Here is a 23,475-nt window from a genome sequence, read left to right on the forward strand (position 1 = left end):
ATTAAAGTAAATATATCTGGTGTCCATTTTTTACCCCCACTGTTTCTTGATTTTAGTTTAGTAGTATAAAGGATAAAAATATACACCATTATTCCCTTTGGTATTGGAGGTTTCTCAGTAACCAAATTAAATAATCAGACAACTGCAAGATTTAAATCGAGAAGTCGTCTTGATACTGAAGGGTTTACGGAGTGGCCAAGGAACGTTTGTTTGTATCATAAATTATACAGATTGCCTGTCTTCCTCTTCGCCCCTCTTCTTCGTCCCCTCCCACCGTCCTCTCCGCACCTCACCCTCATTTCCTTGTATATTTTTCCACAAATTTCTTCCTTTACACTTTCAGTTAATTAGATACTTTATTCCCTCCGTCGCAGATCCTTCTCCCTAATATCTTACATCATCATCATCATCATCATCATCATCATCATCATCCCAACCCATATTTCAAACAAAATGATGTGCTGCATTAGGATTCAGATGCAAAGGAAGTTATAATAGAAATATGGGAGAACATAGCATGCCCGATGAAGTGAGTCACATAATTACTCACCCATGATTCAAGCCTTCGCACTCTTGGCTCCCCCTACCGGGCATGACTATCGAAATATTTTCTTTATAACTATGTTTCACTTCTTCCTGTCGGATAGAGTCATTCCGACAACAATGAAGTAAAGGGGAAAAAAGGAGGTGAGGAGGGGTGAGAGGCACTATGGCATTGCCCCGACTTCATAATTTAATGCACTTGATTTATAAATGTGCTGGTTTGTATGCTGCAATAGTTTACTGGACGACTATACAAGACTTACAGGTACTGCAGCTAATTTTGTCGGACCTTCGAAGTTGAGGGCAGCCCAGAAACGCCTTTGTCACTGAGTTACTTACCAGGATGCCGATTTGAAATTATCCTTTTGCAGCCCCATAGACCCTCCAGGACCGTTACAAGGACCATTTTAGGGCTCCTCTTGGTGATCCTCAAAGTGATCCTCGTTCAGAGTCCATTTTCATTTTGGGGGGAGGAGGGAAGAGGGGGTCATTTTTGGATGTTTTTAATGCCAAGAGCCTCGGTAGACACTGGTAAACTTTTCCACAGAGTTTTACCAGATTTTATTTTACTCGTACGGGTATGCGATTACTCTTTCTGTATAACATAGGTTTGGGTTAGCCCATTCCTGAGGGTCCGTCAGCAGACATCTTGACTTCTGGTTTATGTAGCTGCAGTAGTGGATGGGTAGCCACTTTCATACATGTTTAGTTGACAGTAATCCGATGATCTTTGTATACATGAAAGTCATTTTCAAAAGTTTTTCATTATAAATGAAGAGAGACACCAAATCATCTTCACTACAGTTTTACGTAACAGCTCTATGCTTTACCCCTTCAATACGATGACGTTTACTTCGTTCTGTTGTGGCTGTTCCCGGACGACTGAATTCAGCTGATGGACCTGTGACGTTGAAAAGGTGAGAAATGACTCACCTCCACTTCAGCAGCACGACATCGATTTGTCCATAGTATTCATATTTTCCATCAAGCGATTTTACGGGAAGCTTAGGGGAGTTTTTGAGGAGACACCGTGAAGCTAACTGAGGAACCACATCTATCATTGTTTGAGTGGCTGCTGTGCCACTTTTACAGGACTTTCGCTTCGCATTTGTAGGGGCTCTGTACCATTTTATGATTGCCAAATGTATCGTATTTTAAGGACACTACACCAATGTTTGAGAGGGACATTCTGCCTTTTTTGAGGGGTTAGTGTACTGTACTATTCCTTCAGTGGGTGCTTTTCCATTTTTTTTTTCTTTTTATTTAGGGGATGTTGTACAATTTTTTGAAGGGATATTGTACCATGTTTGGAGGGCATATTGTATCGTTGTGTACAGGGATGCTGTGCTGTTTTAGGCAGTTACTGTGCCATTGCCATTGTTTGAGGGGGATACTGTACCATTTTTTTTGTACCAGTGTCTGACGAGACCTTACCATTTTTTGCGGTGTGTGTGTGTGTGGTACAGCGCGTGGCGTGTGACCTGACCATCGAGGGTACGGCGCAAGAGGACCGGTGCGGGCTGTGTCACGGCGACGGTACCCAGTGCGTCACCTCAAGGGGTGAGTTCAACGTCACCCGCGGCTCCGGCTACGTCCCAGTCGTCACGTTTCCGAAGGAGGCGCGGAACGTGAAGGTGGTGGAGCTGCAGGACGCCGCTAACTATCTGGCCGTTATGGACAACACCACGGGGCAGTACTACCTTAATGGAAACTGGTGGGTAGATGTGTGTGTGTGTGTGTGTGTGTGTGTGTGTGTGTGTGTGTGTGTGTGTGTGGCTAGGGATGTGTCTGGGTGTGTAGGTGCGTGTTGTTGGTTGTGGATGAATTAGTGTGTAGCCTTCATGCTCCATTTTGTGCATATTTCCACCTAATTAGCCCCAGGTACAAAAGTATGATTTAAAATTAAATTCCGGGCATGGTCCCCCACATTTTTAAAAATTTTGATCTGTCTCCCTCCCTTCCTTTCCTCCACAGTTTTCTCGGATTAACACTTGGTATGCTATCTGCCACTATAATGGTATCTCTGTCTGTCTGTCTGTCTGTCTCTCTCTCTTTTGAGGGGGTCACGAGTGGAAGACTTTTTTCTTCTCATTTTAAGACAGTAACGACATAGACTTATATGTGACTTACCTGGCACCGACATTCATTAGTTATTTAATTTACCTCAGAAAAATATATAACTTACCTGGCAGCCGGGGAAGGCGGTGGACGAGTCGGTAGAGAGGTGGCTTGCAGACCTAATGGACCCAGGTTCGAATCCTAGCTGGAACAAGGAACAGTTGAGGGATATGAATTTCGTTATAGTAGACTTTTCAGATATACCATAAGATCTTCTAACATGTCGAAAAAAATACCCCGCTAATACCAATGCACCAGGCCTGTATGAGACAGCCCCAGCATGTATTTAATATGAATGGCGGGTATTAGCGCCGAAGTGGTGGCATGTGGAGGTATATGGTACGTAGGAGGATTGTTGGGCCTCAGGGAACAGGCTGTAAATCCTATGCCCAGAGTCGGACACACACACACACACACACAACGAGTACAACTGCTGTACGCGTCACGTTCTTGAATTTTTTATTTTTATTTTATTTTTTTGTCTGACACTTGAATTGAACCGTTCCTCCCTGCCATTTTATTAGGCTAATTTTGTGCACTTGTATGAGGCCTAACTTGGCCGAGGTGCACCCAGATAATTAAGTCATATTACCTTCTTATGACTCTTGACAACAGTGGACTGGCAGTTACAAGTAGTTTATACCAATCTGAGTGCGCTGCCCACTTGTTTTCCATTACTGGTTATAATGGCCACATTCAGGCCGTCCCATTGATCACCATGATCTGAGCTGGGTCGCTTTTTCCTCTGTCTCTTTTTCGTCCCTCCCTCATACATACTAATGGTGCCACACCCACACTAAAAAACAAGCGACTGTAAAAGTCTTGCTCTATGAAAAGTGAGGCATTTCTTAGTGTTCGGTGATAAAGCCGTCCGACATCATGAAATTTGCTGCAATGATTCTTGCTGTTCCTGAAGGGAAGTGGTGTTTGGGCTAAAAGTGATGTCAGGATTGGATGAGAAGTGGACTGGTGGTCTCATGATTGTGAGGTTAAATCCTGTCTATTGCAGGGAACGGTTGAAAGGTCAGAATCTGTGTACGGTAGTTTTCACAACTCCCTTCGTAGCATACCGCATGACTCAGTGGGGCCGGTTTAATTAGTGAAGCTAAGAAACGGGCTTCATAGGCTATATCCAGAGAAAAATACAATAAGAATATGAAACTTCCTGTTGAGCAACTCCTCCCAGATTTAATCTTATCCTGTCATGATTCCCGGCTCATTTCCGTAGTGTGAGGAAAGGGTTGAGGAGGGGTGAGCCACTAGAGGGCCCTTGAGCAGTGCCACACCTCGCGTCTGTTGGCACACCCGCATCCCATCGTAGTTACCTCACTCTAGCCCTTCTTACACTCACACGTGCACATGAGGAGGGAAATATACAAATAAATAATGAATGGTCAGCGGATAACTGGATATAAAATGAACTAAATAGCAGGCAGTGACACAAGTAGAAATAATGACTTAAAATTTCTTAGTAATGAAACCAACATCCAAATCTCCAACAGCTGCAGTGATGATATCTTGAAGACAGGGAACTGATACCATCAAATAACACCAATTTACAGTCTGAGTTATTAACGTGTAAGGTTTGCGGTTGTGACCCATAAATTGCTGATGAAATTTGTTAAATTTGGACCTTGGTTTAGAAGAGGCAACTTATCGAGGAAGCAGTAGAAGTAATCCCTTTAGATAAACATGTTACACTAGCTGTGCTTGTGGCACTGTAGGTGTTCCAAACAGTGTCTTACGCCTTAGGTTGTGTAATGTCGTATACTGGCATATCCTGGGGGTTGTCGTTCCATTCTCTCAGTTGTCTTGGGGTGCATTCTTGTTTTACCTGGCTTGTTCTGGAGTGAGTCTTTACTTTTCTTTCAGTGTCCAGAGATATGTTTTTTTTTTTTTTTTTTCCAGTTGTTTGAGGGAGTGTCGTGCTGTGTCGTGAGGTATAGTATGGATTTTGTCGTTCATGTCACTGTTTGGATCTGTGCATGTCATCACTTGGTCATCAACTCAGGCGATTCTCTGCAGGAGAAAAGCTGGTCCTCAAGCTGCTCAGGTGGCGGGGTGGTGCGGGACGTGGCAGCCAGGTGTTGACTCTCAAGCCTCGCTTTCTCCCCAGGGGCGTGAAGGGCCTGTTTAACCTCACAAGTGGCCGCCGGGAGGGGCATTTCACAAATTATCTTTACTATTCTTATTTGTGCAACGCCTTCTCATCGGCCCGAGCTGCTCTTCCGACAGGGGATGTGAGGGACGGAGGAGGAATTATCACGATACTGATCACGGTTAATTCATACTGGATCACTCTACGACTGCCCGTCCCTACTCGGAGTGTGTGAGTCATGCCATAGCATGGTGGCAGATAACAGGTTGGCATGGGAGGTGACATTTAAGGAAAAGAGTTCAAAACCTCCATCTTATTTATCCCGAAGGAGACACTATAATAGAACCAGCTAATACGAGACGGGCATTCCTCCCACTATGTTATTGTTCTGGCGGGAGGTATTTTACACACACACACACACACACACACACACACACACACACACACACACACACACACACACACACACACACGCACACACACACATTTATCTATCTATCTGCCTATCTGTTTTCAATCTAAATCAATCTATTTATCCATCCACACACACACACACACACACACACACACACACACACACACACACACACACACACACACACACACACACACACACACACACATATATATATATATATATATATTGAATTTATCTTGAATTTGGCACTCTGTTACCTTGTCTTTGTTTTTCCTCGGAGGGAACAATTTGCGGGCTTCTAGCCCTTGGTTCCTTCTTTCTCAGATATTATATGCCCTTCCCTGCCATGATACCTTATATATATATATATATATATATATATATATATATATATGTCAGCCCGTCTCTCCATGTGACTCCACAGGCTCCTCTTAAATAACTCATTTCCACTGCTCTCACTCTTGACTTGTGTCCTTCCAGCAACGTCCAAGCTTCACTTCCATACGTTAGAGTTGGTATCACAATACTGTCATATAGTAACTTTTTCACTTCCATGCTCACTTCCCTGCTTCTTATGACTGCCTTCAAGGAACCAGCAACCCTTCTTCCCTGCTGTACCCTTTCAAGCACTTCACCCTCCAAACCTCCATCCTTACTCATCACACTACCTAAGTACTTAAACGTACTCACATTTTCCAGTTCCTCACCATCCAACTTCGCTGTACATTCACTGACTTCACCTCTCACAAAGACCATCACTTTACTCTTCCCTACATTCACCTTTAGATTCCGTTTCTTACACTCTCCCAAACTCATCCACCAAGCCTTGCAGCTCTCCTTCGTCTTCACTCAACAACACAGTATCATCTGCAAACAACAGTACAGGGAGTTTCCAAATACTACCCTCTCTCACCAGGGCCACTCCAACATCCACTACCCTACCTTGTACCTCTTTTATTACCCCATCCATGTACAGATTGAACAACCATGGAGACATGACACATCCCTGTTTCAACCCAACCTTCAAAGAGAAAAATTCACTTAGTTCACCATCCACACGCACTGCAACCTTAGCACCATCATACATACTCTTCACAGCATTCAACACACACACACACACACACACACACACACACACACACACATATATATATATATATATATATATATATATATATATATATATATATATATATATATATATATAGATATATATATATATAGATAGATAGATAGATAGATAGATACATAGATAGATACATAGATAGATAGATAGATAGATATAGATGATAGATAGATAGATAGATAGATAAATAGATAGATGGAAAGATAGATAGATAGACTAACAGATAGATACAAAACTGGAGATGCTAGAGAGAGGAGCCTTCATGTGATGGCATCAACATAACTGGGCGGCTTTTCTGCCTGGCTATACACAAGTCCCTCAACTCCCTCCCTATCCACTTGATGGAGGACGGTGTTCTGCATAAATGGTCATATTCACCCTGCAGTTTATGTCCACATGAGCCTGTGGCTACAACATCAACAATATATTATTGAACATTGAGAGATTAGTCAGTCCGTCTCCCGAGGCCCAACCGTCTATGTTTGTATGGCGTGTCAGCAGATGGTAATACTGCATGCCAGCTCTCTTACATTAATACCATTTGATTATTATTTGCCTACTGGATTATATATCTGTCTCTTTATCTATCGATCGCTTTATCACAGCAGGAACAAAGGCTTTTTGCATTTTGGCTGATATACGGAGGGACAGTGGAACTAATCACAATATACTGAATCCTAACATCCATCTCCTTCGTTGCACTGGGATCCGAACCAGAATACCCAGCACAATACTAGGCCACTCTGCCACACCCCTCCTCTTGAACCTTGGACTACACTTAACGCTGAAACCACTCCAAAGAAATTACACTACGGGGATGATATGAGTAAAACTATAGCCGAGTGTGTGTGTGTGTGTGTGTGTGTGTGTGTGTGTGTGTGTGTGTGTGTGTGTTATAAATCCTATGTACACGTAACCACAGGTATGTAAATGTGTGCACAGGATCATCCGGTGGTCGGGCGAGTACAGCGCTAAGGAGACCATGATGTACTACAGTCGTGAGGGTGAGACTGAAGAGCTCTTCCTGCCGGGACCCCTCAAGAGGCCCCTCACCCTCATGGTAGGTGGTCATGCCTGAGTCCTGCCGTATCCTTCTATAACACACATAAAATTAGTGAAGGAAATGAACCCCTTATTAAGTTATCAACTAACACATGGCATTTACTCTAAGGATAATTCTCCTTTGCTTTCGATAGTCTATTTTACAGTACATCTGAGAAATTGTGTTCTTAGGCAGTTTAATATTATTTTCCTTAACCCAACGTAACCCAGCCCAGTCAATCCTGCCCTTGCCAGCCTTAACAGTGGGTAGCCTGCAACTTATTTTAATGTAATTTAATCAGTCCAAGCAAACCAAACCCAACGATCCAGTCTTATAAGAACCATGAAGCTTTAAGAGTAATTTTGCTTTTAGTCAACCGCTGCCACCTGCCTCGACACCAAAAAGCCACTGCCAGTCCTGCTGAGAAGTTTTCATCTCGTACTTTTTTATTCTCACGGTAAAAGCATCAGTTTCCTTCTTAATTCTTAAACTATATTTCGACGAACGTCATAACTACCGTATTTATTTTCCGGTGTGTCGCCCCACGTCAAGTTTTCCATCATTTGGTGACGTATGCATCACTAGCAGATATCCATGTCAAGGTGGAAAGACCTAACACATCGTTTGACATTATGCTGTATTTCATTTTTTTGAAGAAAGAGAGAGAGAGAGAGAGAGAGAGAGAGAGAGAGAGAGAGAAAGGTGTGTGTGTGTGTGTGTGTGTGCGCTCGTGATTGATTGAGCGCTTGTGGTGTATCTATGAATCATGGGATGACGTAGAATGTGCAAGTGTAACTGATTGTGTAGAAATGAGTGGATGAATGAGTCAGTGTATGTTTGTGTTAGTGAGTTTGCATATGTGTGATGTAGTGCGGGTATGTGTGGATGAGTAGGTGAGTGAATGAGTGTTCAAGGAGAGTATATGGAGGTGAGTGTAGTGAAAATGACAGTAGTGAGTGATTATGTATACGAGAGCGAGTGTGTTTATGCATGAGTAATCAATGTGTGAGTGCGTGCGTATAGAAGAGTGTGGGTGTATTATGTGTGAATGTGTGTGGTACTGAGTGTGTCAGTTTATGCATAACTTAGTGTATATGAATGAATTTGGGTATGTATGTGTGAGTCAGTGCATGAGTATTTATATGTGAGTGAGCGATATGAGTTAGTCAATATCAGTGTAGTGTGAGTGAGTACATGAGGATGGGTGTATTGTGAGTAGGTGTATATGTGAGTGAGTGTAGTGTGAGGGGTGTATATGTGAGGGTAGTGTGAGTGAATAGGTGTATATGTGAGTGAGCGTGGTGTGAGTGGGTGTATATGTGAGTAAGTGTAGTGTGAGTGACTGTATATGTGAGTGAGTGTAGTGTAAGTGGGTGTATATGTGAGTGAGTGTTTATGTGAGTGAGTGTAGTGTAAGTGAGTGGGTGTATACAGTATGTGAGTAGGTGTAGTGTGAGTGTATATGTGAGTGAGTGTAGTGTGAGTGAGTGGGTGTATATGTGAGTGTAGTGTGAGTGGGTGTATATGTGAGTGTAGTGTGAGTGGGTGTACTGTATATGTGAGTGAGTGTAGTGTGAGTGACTGTATATGTGAGTGAGTGTAGTGTGAGTGAGTGTACATGTGAATGAGTGTAGTGTGAGTGAGTGTATACTGTATGTGAGTGAGTGTAGTGTGAATGAGTGTATATGCGAGTGAGTGTAGTGTGAGTGGGTGTATATGTGAGTGAGCGTGGTGTGAGTGACTGTATATGTGAGTGAGTGTAGTGTGAGTGAGTGGGTGTATATGTGAGTGAGTGTAGTGTGAGTGGGTGTATACTGTATGTGAGTGAGTGTAGTTTGAGTGATTGTATATGTGAGTCAGTGTAGTGTGAGTGGATGTATATGTGAGTGAGCGTAGTGTGAGTGAGTGTATATGTGAGTGAGTGTAGTGTGAGTGGGTGTATATGTGAGTGAGTGTAGTGTGAGTGTATATGTGAGTGAGTGTAGTGTGAGTGAGTGTATATGTGAGTGAGCGTACTGTGAGTGGGTGTATATGTGAGTGTAGTGTGAGTGGGTGTTTATGTGAGGGTAGTGTGAGTGCGTGTATACGTGAATGAGTGTAGTGTGAGTAGGTGTATATGTGGGTGAGTGTAGTGTGAGTGAGTGGGTGTATATGTGAGTGAGTGTAGTGTGAATGTGTATATATGTGAGTGAGTGTAGTGTGAGTGGGTGTTTATGTGAGTGAGTGTATTGTGAGCGGGTGTATATGTGAGTGTAGTGTGAGTGAATAGGTGTATATGTGAGTGAGTGTAGTGTGAGTGTATATGTGAGTGAGCGTAGTGTGAGTGGGTGTATATGTGAGTGGACGTAGTGTGAGTGGGTGTATATGGTGAGTGAGGATAGTGTGAGTGGGTGTACATGGGAGTGAGTGTAGTGTGAGTGGGTGTATATGTGAGTGGGCGTAGTGTGAGTGGGTGTATATGGTGAGTGAGTGTAGTGTAAGTGGGTGTATATGTGAGTGAGTGTAGTGTGAGTGGGTGTATATGTGAGTGAGTGTAGTGTGAATGAGTGTATATGTGAGTGAGTGTAGAGTGAGTGGGTGTATATGTGAGTGGGTGTATATGTGAGTGAGTGTAGTGTGAGTGGGTGTATATGTGAGTGAGTGGGTGTATAGGTGAGTGTAGTGTGAGTGAGTAGGTGTATATGTGAGTGAGTGTAGTGTGAGTGGGTGTATATGTGAGTGAGTGTGGTGTGAGTGGGTGTATATGTGAGTGAGTGTAGTGTGAGTGAGTGTATATTTGAGTGAGTGTAGTGTGAGTTGGTGTATATGTGAGTGGGTGTAGTGTGAGTGGGTGTATATGGTGAGTGAGTATAGTGTAAATGGATGTATATGTGAGTGAGTGTAGTGTGAGTGGGTGTATATGTGAGTGAGTGTAGTGTGAGTGAGTGTATATGTGAGTGGGTGTAGTGTGAGTGGGTGCATATGTGAGTGAATGTAGTGTGAGTGGGTGTATATGTGAGTGAGTGTAGTGTGAGTGGGTGTATATGTGAGTGAGTGTAGTGTGAGTCGGTGTTTTTGTGAGTGAGTGTATTGTGAGTGGGTGCATATGTGAGTGAGTGTATTGTGAGTGGGTGTACAGTATATGTGAGCTAACGCAGTCTGAGTGAGTGGGTGTATATGTGAGTGAGTGGGTGTATATGTGAGTGTAGTGTGAGTGAATGAGTGTATATGTGAGTGAGTGTAGTGTGAGTTTATGTGAGTGAGTGTAGTGTGAGTGGGTGTATATGTGAGTGAACGCAGTGTGAGTGAGTGGGTGTATATGTGTGTGAGTGTAGTGTGAGTGGGTGTATATGTGAGTGTAGTGTGAGTGGGTGTATACGTGAATGAGTGTAGTGTGAGTGAGTAGGTGTATATGTGAGTGAGTGTAGGGTGAGTGAGTGGGTGTATATGTGAGTGAGCGTGGTGTGAGTGGGTGTAAATATGATTAAGTGGGTGTATATGTGAGTGAGTGTAGTGCGAGTGAGTGTATATGTGAATGAGTGTAGTGTGAGTGGATGAATATGTGTGTAAGTGTAGTGTGAGTGACTGTATATGTGAGTGTAGTGTGAGTGAGTGTACAGTATATGTGAGTGAGTGTAGTGTGAGTGAGTGGGTGTACATGTGAGTGAGTGTAATGTGAGTGGCTGTATATGTAAGTATAGTGTAAGTGTAGTGTGAGTGAGTGGGTGTATATGTGAGTGAATGTAGTGTGAGTGGGTGTATATGTGAGTGAAGGTAGTGTGAGTGGGTGTATATGGTGAGTGAGTGTAGTGTGAGTGGGTGTATATGTGAGTGAGTGTAGTGTGAGTGGGTGTATATGTGAGTGAGTGTAGTGTGAGTAGGTGCATATGTGAGTGAGTGTAGTTTGAGTGGGTGTATATGTGAGTGAGTGTAGTTTGAGTGGGTGTATATGTGAGTGAGTGTAGTGTGAGTGGGTGTATATGTGAGTGAGTGTAGTGTGAGTGGGTGTTCATGTGAGTGTGTGTAGTGTGAGTGGGTGTTTATGTGTGTGAGTGTATTGTGCGTGGGTGTATATGTGGGTGAGTGGGTGTATATGTGAGTGTAATGTGAGTGGGTGTATATGTGAGTGTAGTGTGAGTGGGTGTTTATGTGAGTGAGTGTAGTGTGAGTGGGTGTATATGTGAGTGAGTGTATATGTTAGTGAGCGTAGTATGAGTTTCTGTATATGTGAGTGAGTGTAGTGTGAGTGGATGTATATGTAAGTATACTGCGAGTAAGTGTAGTGTGAGTGAGTGGGTGTATATGTGAGTGAGTGTAGTGTGAGTGGGTGTATATGTGAGTGAATATAGTGTGAGTGCGTGTATATGGTGAGTGAGTGTAGTGTGAGTGGGCGTCTATGTTAGTGAGTGTAGTGTGAGTGGGTGTATATGTGAGTGAGTGTAGTGTGTGTGGTTGTATATGTGAGTGAGTGTAGTGTGAGTGAGTGGGTGTATATGTAAGTGAGCGTAGTGTGAGTGAGTGAATGTAGTGTTAGTGCCTATATGTGAGTGACCGAGTTTAGTGTGAGTGAATGTGTGTATGTGTGAGTCAGTAAGTATGTGTGGGTGTGTGTGTGTGTGTGTGTGTGTGTGTGTGTGTGTGTGTGATTTGCTTACGTATAAATGTGCATTATATGAGTGAGCATGCATAATGCTGTGAATTATGTGAATGAGTGAGTATGACAGTGTGTGTTTTATGTAAGTATGAGAGCGTGTAACGTATGATTGTGGATGAGGGTGTGTATGAGTGAGTGAGTGTATTATATGAGTGAGTCACCTCTTTCCACGAACACCGCAACGCACAAACCTCTTCTAAGGCCTCCCCTCAAGTGGCTCAATGGTGAAGGGTTGGGATGAGGGAAAGTACCTTGGGATGGGGAAGGTGGGAAGGGATGGAGGGTAGGGGAAGGAGAAAGAGGTGGTGGGGGTTTAGGAGGAGAGGCAAAGAAGGAGTGAAGGGTTAGGGGAAGTACAAATGGCAAAGGGAGAACGGGGACATAGGGTGGGGGACTATTGATAAGAGACAAGAGAGGGCAGGGGTCCAGGGAAAGAAGAAATAGAGTGTAGAGGATTTGGGGGCGGGGGGTTGGTCTAGGGATGGGGGACTGGGTGAAGAGATAGGGTACGGGTCTACTTGAGGGGGTGCTTCAAGCGTCTCTCAGGAAGGGGTCAACTCCTCTCTAGAACGAGGGTCACCTACCTCTCAGAGAGAGAGAGAGAGAGAGAGAGAGAGAGAGAGAGAGAGAGAGAATAACACACACACACACACACACACACACACTCTCTCTCTCTCTCTCCACCCTCTTCCTTTCTACGACCGTCACCATACCCCTCCGTCACAGCCAACAGTGTCCACTCTGTCCAAGTTTATGTCTGTTCCGTTTTAGCAGCTCATCCCAAATGCCAGTTAGGGAGGTGGTGGTCAACTTACTGAAAAGTCGACTACTAATAAAAAAATAATAATTTGGTTTTACGCCAGGTATCCCCGAGGGGCTAAGGCGTTGCCCCCAGGTAGAGGAATTTTGGATTGGAGCGTGTAGCATTTTATGACCGGATGCCCTTCCTGATGTCTACCAATGACCCTTGGGTGGATTCGATCCTCCGACCCTTAGGTTAGAGCGGAGCGCTCTAACCCACTGAGCCACGGCTGCTGCTGAAAAGTCGACTACTGTTCTGATAATAAAATTGAGAGATCGATCCTGGCTGGACAGGAGCCACTTGCGGATTTAAATTGACTTTATACAATTTTACCTGATCTTCCACAGAACCCACCTACATGTCATAACAACATCACTCCAGTTCTGAATGAGACAACCTTAGCATGCTGAAGTATTGAGGGTTTGGTGTAAGTGCTTAGGCGGTGACATGTAAAAAAGTGTGTGAGGCAATCTGCTGCTCGTGCATAGGAGGACTGCTGGGTTTCAGGGAAACGACTGGCAAGTGCACGATCTGAGCTGGATGCACTGAAAACAAAAATCGTTCTGATCTCCTCGACAGGAGCTTTCAAAGGTTGGGTTTGTAGCATATCGTTTACCTGTCCTCTAGACTTGGGTTCAGTCTACTTGGAATCGGACATGTAAGGCTGAGTAATAGTAACACTGTCCTTCCAGGGCTCCTGTGTTAGAGATTGGGTTGGAAGAGTATTCAGTGTACTGCCCTCTGCGTATCGGCTCAAAGTTGCGAAGTTCATATGTCCCTACCCCGGGGCTCCCTTCTTTATTATCATTTGAAAATGCCCAGTTTCGTCCAGCACTGAGCACACTGGGCGCAAATGGGTTAATGTGTTCTCAATGACCTATACACTCTTTCACTCATTCACACAGTCAATGCAACACAAAATGCACAAGCACATCTCACCCTGCATTAGGAGCCTCCCGTGCGTGAAACAGTGGCTGGGGGAGGAGGATCACTTCTCCAGCGATAGAAAGTGTACTCCGCGACCCTACGGATCAGTTGCCCATCAGATGTCGTGAAACAAGGCATGAACCTGTATAGTAGAGCTGTTCGCCCATGTTAGGTGTGTGCAAGCCGGCCGCTACAATACATGCATCCCATCGCCAGCTGTCCTTCCCACCGCGACCGATACAGTATAGATTTTTTTTTTTTTTTTTTTTTTTTAGCTACTTTTTCACAATTCGGTTTGGATAAGGTGTAAGCCAGAAGGGGATAATTTTTTTTCGTCTTGAAAGGGTTAAAAGTACAATATTACACTCTTGTCTGTCTCTCTGTCTGTCTTTCTGTCTCCCTTCACAACTAATCTTTCCAGACTACAAACCCTAGACTGAAATCAAAATGCCTTGATGCCACTCTGACTAAAACTGGTGTCTGAGGGGGAGAGGGATGAAAACTGTCTCTTATTCTGTTTCCTCTATTATCTGGGAAGCACCTCTTGCAGGATAATAATTAAAAAAAATTAAAATGTCTTGATATTAAACTGCTTAAACAGAGCACAAGCCACTATAGTAGCCGCAGCGAGAAATGAACGCTGTGGTGGGGCAGCCGGTCATCCGGGGATTCCCCCACTGTAGCCATATCTACATGTCACCGACCATAGAGGTAGGATGTCACCGACCATCGGCCACCGCTGCAGCCCCGCTCCATGATCCTTACCCTGTGTCTCTGGCTTTCTCTTTCTCTCTCAGTTTCTATATAAACTGGTGTATTTCCGAAACTAATTATGAAATTATTATGACTTTTGTTCCACACCACCACTGAGGTAAAAATCAAGGAGAGTTTTCTGTATAAAGGTTTCCCCCCCCTTGTCTGAGGGCAGGTCAGTTCTGGCGAGTGTATAATTATAGGTCAGGCGGAGGTATCGGCAAGGCCGCACTCCCCCGCTCATATGCCACATTTAGGAGGGGGGGGAAACCTTTATACAGAAAACTCTCCTTGATTTTTACCTCAAAGGTGGTGTGGAACAAAAGTCATAATAATTTCATAATTAGTTTCGGAAATACACCAGTTTATATAAAAACCGAGAGAGAAAGAGAAAGCCAGAGACACAGGGTAAGGATCATGGAGCGGGGCTGCAGCGGTGGCCGATGGTCGGTGACATGTAGATATGTCTACAGTGGGGGAATCCCCGGATGACCGGCTGCCCCACCACAGCGTTCATTTCTCGCTGCGGCTACTATAGGCGACGATGACCAGCTCTAAAAGGGTCTATCAAATTTTGGCCGCTGCTGTTCACCCTGTACACACAAGGGAGAACCTTATCTGGTTACAGTCTAAAAATTCCATCTTTTGCCTCTCTTTGGACACAAACTAAACCACCTAGGCGACGGACATAACTCGCTACTTGCATAAACACAATAAACCAAAAAATGTGAAAATAATCAAATACTCTTTTTTAATGAAACCTTCCATATTATGTACTGAACTTGTCTGTAATACACATATCTAGTCATTTCAAACAATTTCAGCACCACAGAATTTTTTTTGAGGGTAATAATGTGGATATTTCTTAGTGCAATAGTCTTTTGCTCCGCTGCTTGTGCTTCACCAGCGTGTATGCAGTCATTTTACAGAATTTTTCGCGCTTTGGTGCGAAGCACAACATGGGTTTAGGAAGCTGTTATTGCATTGCAAGGTGCGCCAGACGATTTTCTTAAATTTGGTAAGAAAAAAAAAATCGATTTTCGAAATCTGAAAAAATGGTGCTGAGGCTGGCCACTGGGTCCTGACAATTTCCGGACTCACGGCCATGGAGGGGCTAAACCTTGCAGACACAACCAGGTCACAGGCTGGTCACTGTACCCAGGTTTGGTCGGAATCAGTTAATTATGAAGGATGGAAATGCCTGCCACAGTTCAACAAGACTGCTAGAAACGCTGAGGCCAATCTTCGCAGGGTTACAACACGAAAACTAGAGGAGAGAGGAAAAAATGGATGCAACACTTCATACTTATAGGGAATGACCTCAAGATTACACCTAAAGAAATCAGAGCTTTCTGTGCCCATTAGTAATGTTTCTACAGCTCAAAACGTGAAAAGTGAAAAAAAAAAAAAGTAGTCTTTGGCAGTCGCTAGGCAACGAGTAGTTGTCTTGCAACTAAAACCTTGCAGACACAACTAGGTCATAGGCTGATCATTGTTTCCGAGTTTGGTTGGACTCGGTTAATTCTAAAGGGTAGAAGTGCCTATCACAATTAAACAAGAAAAAAAGTAGTTTTTTCGGCCATTCCTAGGCAACGAGTAGTTGCCTAGCAACCAAAACCTTGCTGATACAACTAGGTCGTAAGCTGGTCATTGTTTTCAGGTTTGGTCGTAATCAGTTAATTTTGAAGGGTAGAAGTGCCTGCCACAAGAAAACAAGAAAAAAAGAATACAGGAAAGCCTACAAGAAGGAAAGCAAACGAGACTAACAATAAGGACAGCGTGAAGCTGGCCACAAATGCGTCTCTATAGAGGAGAAAGGATGAAAACAATCTCTGTTCTTATTTTTCAGTGTCTCATTATTTTACAATCTGCTGTTACACTAATGAACACTCTATTGTTATTTAGCAATCTGTAAGTGACTAGCAATCCCTCTGGCATTTATTTTTAGCACTCTTTCTTTTATTATTGCTCTCTTTTCTCCTCAGCTGCTATTCCAGACGGACAACCCTGGACTGAAGTGGGAGTACACCCTGCCACACGAGAACGCCACCTACAACCCATCCTTCTCCTGGAAACACTCCGACTGGTCCGTCTGTACAGTCACGTGTGGAGGCGGCACGCAGGTCAGGCAGAGAGAGAGAGAGAGAGAGAGAGAGAGAGAAATTTTCTTGTCTATATTGTCTACGGATAAATTTCCTTCCGGTGCTGTCATTATAAGGTCTTATTTTGATCTCTGTTATTACCGGCTTTTTTTTTTTTTTTTTTTTTTGTTTAGTACATAATATTATATCCCATTTTCGTTGTCTTTCTCCTTTCATTATTTATTTATTTGTTTTAAAGCTTAGAACTAAATCCGATTGTTTTAGGAGATTAAAATGTTGCTGTGTGTGTGTGTGTGTGTGTGTGTGTGTGTGTGTGTGTGTGTGTGTGTGTGTGTGTGTGTGTGTGCCTTGTTTTCGAGTCTTTTGTAGTCATGTGTATGTTATGTATTGTGTTGCAGTTATGATGTATGTGGTGTGCGAGTAGTGTGTTGTGTGCTGTGTGGGAATTTTTTGCTGTGTTTGGTGTTTGTGTTGTTTGTTCTCTGTGGTGTGTGTTGTGTGTGCTGAGTGTATCGTTTGTTGTATGTGCTGTATGTTATTTGTATTATAGGTGTGTTGTATGTTTACCAGCCGCGATTGCGAAGCTGGTGTTTTCAATTTGTGTGTGTGTGTGTGTGTGTGTGTGTGTGTGTGTGTGTGTGTGTCTGTGTGTCTGTGTGTGTGTGTGTGTGTGTCTGTGTGTGTGTGTGTGTGTGTGTGTGTGTGTGTGTCGGTTGGCACGATAACTTCGCAACCGCTCAAGATATCATCACAAATTTTACAGGTGTGGAGTAGGGAAAAAAAACGATGACGAGTTCGAAATTGGTGGAAGTAGGTCAGTGTCAGTCTGTCTCTCACCACGATAACATTGCAATCTCTGAAGGTATCATCACAAAATTATACTGGTGTGTATCAGAGATGAAAATCTCCTGCGATAACTGTTTTCAGTTTGTTTGTCTGTCACTGTGTCTGTATGTCTTAGCACGACAACTTTGCAACCGCTCAAGATATCATTGCAAAATTTTATATGTGTGCAGTGGTGATGAAAATCTCCCACGAGTTCGAAATTGGTGAAAGTAGGTCAAGGTCTGTGTGTCTGTTATCAAGGTAACTTCAGAACCGCTCAAGATATCATCACAAAATTTTACAGGTGTGTAGTAGGGGTGAAAATCAACGAGTTCGATGTTGGAGAAAGTAGGTCAATGTCAAGGTCATATTCCGAGCCGCGCTAGATATGTATCGGCTCACGGCTGGTGTGCTTCCTCCCTTGGGGGTCCTCTAGTGTGTATTGTGCTTGCATGTGTTGTCTTGTGTGTGTGTGTGTGTGTGTGTGTGTGTGTGCTTGCATGCGTGCGTGCGTGCGTGAGTGTTTGTGTGTGTATATATGTGTGCATGTGTGAGTGCGTTCTTGTGTGCGTTTTGCGCGCGCTTGTGTGTGTGTGTGTGTGTGTGTGTGTGTGTGTGTGTGTGTGTGTGTGTGTGTGTGTGTGTGTGTGTGTGTGTGTGTGTGCGTGCGTGCATGCGTGCGTTTGTGCGCGTGTGTGCAAGTGCTCGCGTATGTGTAGGGGATTCAGAACGGTTTTCTCATCATATTGCTAGTGTTACTTTTGCGGTTCTCCCCCTCAGTAAGACCTGTCTTCCTTAGGCACAGTAAAATCGTTTAGGGTTTGTTAACATAAACTAAGCAAATAAGACATTACTGTACTGTGTGGGTTTAACTTTTTTTTTATTTTTATTTTTATTATTATTTTTTTTTTATGTAAGGAAGAATGAACGAAAGGCCAGGAGCCCGCAACATTGTTCCCTTCAAGAAAAAGCAAAAACAAGATAAGAGAGGGCCAATTTTAAGATCCATTCATTTCGAGATGCCTGGACACACTAAGTTTGAAAGGCTGGAGATCACAGGCAGTAGGATATAAAGACGGAAGGAGATAGTTCCAGAGCTGACCTGTTGCATACATGAACGACTGGAAGTAACGTTAGGTTAACTCTTCCACTAGAGAGCTGGACAGAAAAAGGATGAGAGTTTGTTGCTAGACGGGTGCTACGAGCCCGTCGTAGTGATGGAGGGACGCAAACAGACAGTACAGAGGAGCAGTGACCATTAAAGCAGCGACAAAAAAGAGATAAAGATGCAACAGTGCGGCGAAGAGACAGAGGTTGAAGGAAGCCTGTAAGAGGAAGAGAGTTAATGAGACAAAAAGCTTTTGATCCCTCCTTGTTGAGAATAACTGTATGTGGGGAGCCTCCCCACACATAAGAGTACCGTACGCGGGGGCGCATAAAACCCGTGTATCAAGTCAACAGCTGTGCAGGAGTAAAGAGGCACGGAGTCAGCTTAACAAACCAAATCTCTTGGATGCAGATTTTGCAAGAGAGGTAATATGATCTTTCCAAGATACATCCCGAGAGAATGAAGCCCGAAGTATGTTTAAAGATGATGCAGGATTGAGATGGTTATTTTTAAAAATTAGAGGATACTCCTGCGGAAGATTTTGTCAGGCTGAAAGGTGTAAGACCTGAGTTTTTGATGCATTAAAAACAAGATTACTTTTTCTCCAGCCAAAATATGAACCAAGTCAGACATTAAGTGTCATAGCCTCATCCCTTTCTTTGTTGAAGTAACTGCTGAGGTGGATGTTGTGGGACGTGAATGGAAAGGTGAAGAGTGGAGTCATCAGAATATGAGCGGATAGGGTTAGATGTACAGCCTAGGAAGAGTTAGTGTTTGGACAGAGCCAAGAGAAACACCACTATTGATAACAATAGGAGAAAAATGGTGGTCATCTACAACAGCGGCTATAGATCTACCAGAAAGGAAGCTAGAGACGAAGGAACAGGTAGATGGATAGAAACCATAAGAGGGCAGTTTGGAAATTGAAGATTTATGCCAGACTCGATGGAAGGTCTTTGAGATGTCAAGTACAATGGCAAAGCTTTTGCCAAAGTCCCGATAGGATGATGACAAGGAGTCTGAAACGTCGGTGAGAAGATCGCCAATGGAGCGTCCCTGGCGGAACCCATACTGACCATCGGAAAGAAGGTTGTGATAAGAAAAGTGATTTATTTATTTATTCTTTTTGTTAAGAATAGAAAAAAAAGGAAATACAGGATGTTAAAGCAACTGGGCGATAGTTAGAGGGCTGGGAATGGTCACCCTTCTTTAAGACAGGCTGAATGAGAGCAAACTTCCTGCAAGAAGGAAAGGTGCAAGTTGATAGAGATGAAAGAGTTTACCTATGGAGGGTGTAGGCACAGAAGCACAGTTCTTGAGGACAGCAGGAGGGACCCCATCAGGCTCATTTGCCTTATTTGTAATGGAGTCAGTGATAGTAGAAAATACGATATTAATTGAAGAAATTTTAATGTCAGCCATGAGGAAGTCAGAGGGAGGACGTGATGGAGGAACAGCACTGGAATTGTCCAAGGTGGAATTGGAGGAGAAAGTCTGAGTGATGAGTTCTGCTTTCTCAGCAGAAGAAACATCTACAGAGCCATTAGAGTGGAAAAGAGGAGGGAGGGATGATGAGGTAAAGTTGTTAGAAAGGTTTTTGGGAAGGTGCTAGAAGGAGCAAGAAGAACTTGAGTTGGAGAGTTCAAAGCATTTGGTACGAATGAAATTATTTTTAGCAGAGCTAAGAACAGACTTAGCACGATTCTGGGTAGAAACATAAGAGATGATATTCAGGGATGGGTTGGCTCCAGTACCTTTTGCAGACCTTCTTGTCGTGGATAGCATTAAAACAAGCATGATTAAACCAGCTTTTTTTTTTTTTTTCATTAGTCACAATGTATGAGAAAGGAATGTACCCTGTATGCCTCCATACCTGAGACAATACTCAAGGCACACTCAGATGACTCTCGGCCATGGAAGCAATAATGATTCCAGGGAAATTAAAGAAGTACTGTCTGAGGGCCTCCCGATCAGCAGCTCCAAAGTGCCAAAGCCACCGTTTCGTGGGAGGGTCCACAGGTCTTACTGGAGCGATAGGACAGGTTAAGGTGATGAGGTTGTGATCGGAGGAGCCCAACGGAGAGAAAAGATCAACAGCATAAGCAGAAGGTTTAGTTGTAAGGAAGAAATCAAGTATGTTGGAATGCTTTCCAATGTGGTAAGAGATACAGAGAGGATGCTGTACAAGCTGTCCTTGGTCATTAAGGATTGAAAAGATGCAGTCTTGTTCACTAAGTGGATTAGTTAATGGAAAGGAAAGCCAAAAGTGGTGGTGGACATTGAAATCAACTAGAATGGAGATTTCAGAGAAAGGAGAAATTGATTACGAACGAACGAGCACAGCGAGCAAGCGTAGCAAAGTGATGTTTACCTTCAGCTGAGAAGTGAGTGGCTCAACATGGCCCGCCCCAGCCCGATATGAAAGGGCCCGAGTGTGATGGTTTTCAGAGACCAATAACTTTTCTACCCTGTGAGATAGAGAAGAGGTTCTTTCAGCAGGTACTAGATGCATTCAATAAATAATCTTAGCCATACATTTACTCATGAGACCAAGGAAACCCCTTGGAATCCTAACTTTCCAAGGGAATGTACCGATAGGTTTAATTGACATGCCCTACTTTGAAATCGAATTCAAAATTATTTCTTGTTGTAACATTATGTTTTCTTGTATGAATTCAGACACTTAAATATCGGATATTACACTCATAATTTTACATGAACGTATTATCTATGTAAAGGGGGGGAAATAAGCAAGGGTAATAGCCCCATTTCTGGGTTTTATCATTCGGTCAATATGCACATCCGGAGAGAAAAAGTGAGAAAGACGAAACGTGAGAAAGTAAATATTTTAGTTCAATTATTCTTCTGTTATCGTTCAACTACCTCACCAGAAATGTTGAAAGGTTACACCAAGATGAAATTAGGATGATAGGCGTATGTACAAACGCTCGCTCCCTCGTCACGCGCTCACAAAGCACACTTTACTGTTAGGATGTGTTTCATCGTAGAAATAAGATGGTGAAAGAATTTTTCATAGTCAGCAGAAATAGGGAATAAGTAAACAGCACAGATATATTTGCTCAGAGTATGACAGGATAGCTGAAGCCTTGTTGTTATGTCCATATAAGCAACAGCCACCTTTGGATTTGATATGAGTATAGAGAAAATAGGAGGATACAGAGAAGGGTTTGCCATCAGTTACCTCAGATGACTGAGTCTCAGTGAGGAAGAGTAGGTCAGGCATAGAGGAGGAGAGGTGGTGTTCAAAAGAAAATTAGAGGAAAGCGCGAATGTTGCAGAAATAAAGAAGTGAGTCAAACACTGGTTCCAGGCATCTCGCTTGGTCGTCACCGGCAGAGGGGAAGATGGTAGGGGCTTTGATGCCCCTCCCCTGGGGACTCTGTGGAATGGTGAATGGATGTCATTTTTTGTTAAATTTTGAATAGGAAGTGTAGTGTACAGTGTGCATGTACACTGTTGACAGTTAAAGGAACTTGTATTGGAGAACATGCTGGCCTACTCTCTGTTACTGAAGCACTGAAAAAGTTCAGCAGAGGGGGATGGTCGGAAGCTAGTCCCGAGGGCTAATGAAATGGGAGCTCCAGCTCTCAGTCATCAGCTTTCCATCCACCTTGGGAGTACCGCCCTGCTCGACTGGTGCTACGGTGTACTCCCTACAAGAATTTCTCTAAGCTGAACAAATTCGCCTATTATTTGCCTAGACATAATTCATGAGTTTACTAACACTGAGGAAAGAGGTAATTAGAATGGAGCTCTGCATTGCTAGGATTCCACTATGTTGATGAAAGAAATATGTTATCTTGAATGAAATACCAAAGAGAAAGGTTTCATTAAATTATCTATATTTTTTTTTTTTACGAGCGTTCTCCCCAGAACTAACAAAAATCATCAGACGGTAGCAAGAATGAGGCAGGAGATGTCGTAGTGAAAAGGCTGCCAAACGTGTCCTTGCGTGGCGTGCGAGTGTCTTGTGTGTTAACGGTACCAGCTTGTTAAGTGTGCAACTAGAGTGCTACTGGGCCTTGTGTGAGGGGGGGGGAGGGGGCGGGGGAAAGTGAGGTAATAATGGCATTATGGTGATGACTGAGACAGTTCCACATTACTCTTGTTTAGTTCCATAATGTCCCACCCCTCCCCCTGGTTCCCTCACTCTCCCTCCCACCTCCCGTACCCCACCTACACTCTGACGTCAGGCCAGAGGCACTTCCTCAACCCATTCACTGCGAGAAGTCATTTTTAAGTTGAATGCAATCGTCTGGCGGTGTACGTAAAGCGAGGCAGCTCATATGACATGGCTCTTAGGGCAAATTTTTCCAATATTCTACAGAGTTTTTATGCTTGTTGTGAAGAAAGATGAACAAAGAACTGCAGCTAGTGTATATATATATATATATATATATATATATATATATATATATATATATATATATATATATATATATATATATATATATATATATATATATATATACATACTATCCCCTGGGGGTAGGGTTTTTTTCCAAGAATACTCCCCCAGTATCCCTGCTTGTCGTAAAAGGCGACTTAAAGGGTTAGCATAGGGTTAGTGCCCCTCCCCGGAAAACAACTAACTAAAAAAACAAACAAGAAGCCTCGGACAAGGACTGACCAAACGATGACGACCAAGGACCGGACAAAGGACATGGTTATCGGAACGTGGAATGTAAGGGGAGCGAATGATGAGGTGAAAGAGAGAGAGATTGTCCAGGTGCTTGAGGGTGCGAAAGTGGATGTATGTGGAATAACTGAAACAAAATGGAGAGGAGAAAGTGTGAGAGAATGGGAGTATGGATGGGGTATATGTGCAGGAGTAGGTGAGAATGAGAGGGCAAAGGAAGGAGTATGTATAGTTGTGAGTAAAAGATGGAAGAAGAGCATAAGACAGTATGGATCAGTTGGGTCAAGGATTGTGTGGGTAAAGTTGAAAGTTGGAATACA

At 43.4% G+C, this 23,475-nt stretch overlaps 1 protein-coding gene across 1 annotated transcript in view; it reads left to right on the forward strand.

The window, feature by feature from the left end:
• The window catches only part of LOC145405310 (A disintegrin and metalloproteinase with thrombospondin motifs 6-like), a 278,205-nt gene that overhangs the window by 225,536 nt on the left and 29,194 nt on the right, over positions 1-23,475 (forward strand). Inside the window, exons 14-16 of the mRNA XM_080276730.1 lie at positions 2,010-2,257; positions 7,246-7,363; positions 16,446-16,583. Of these exons, the coding sequence (XP_080132856.1) occupies positions 2,010-2,257; positions 7,246-7,363; positions 16,446-16,583 (504 nt within the window). The remainder of the gene's footprint in view (positions 1-2,009; positions 2,258-7,245; positions 7,364-16,445; positions 16,584-23,475) is intronic.

Source organism: Coenobita brevimanus, chromosome 66, assembly GCF_032717465.1.
Source record: "Coenobita brevimanus isolate Jiangsu-jjx chromosome 66, ASM3271746v2, whole genome shotgun sequence".
Lineage (NCBI taxonomy): Eukaryota > Metazoa > Arthropoda > Malacostraca > Decapoda > Coenobitidae > Coenobita > Coenobita brevimanus.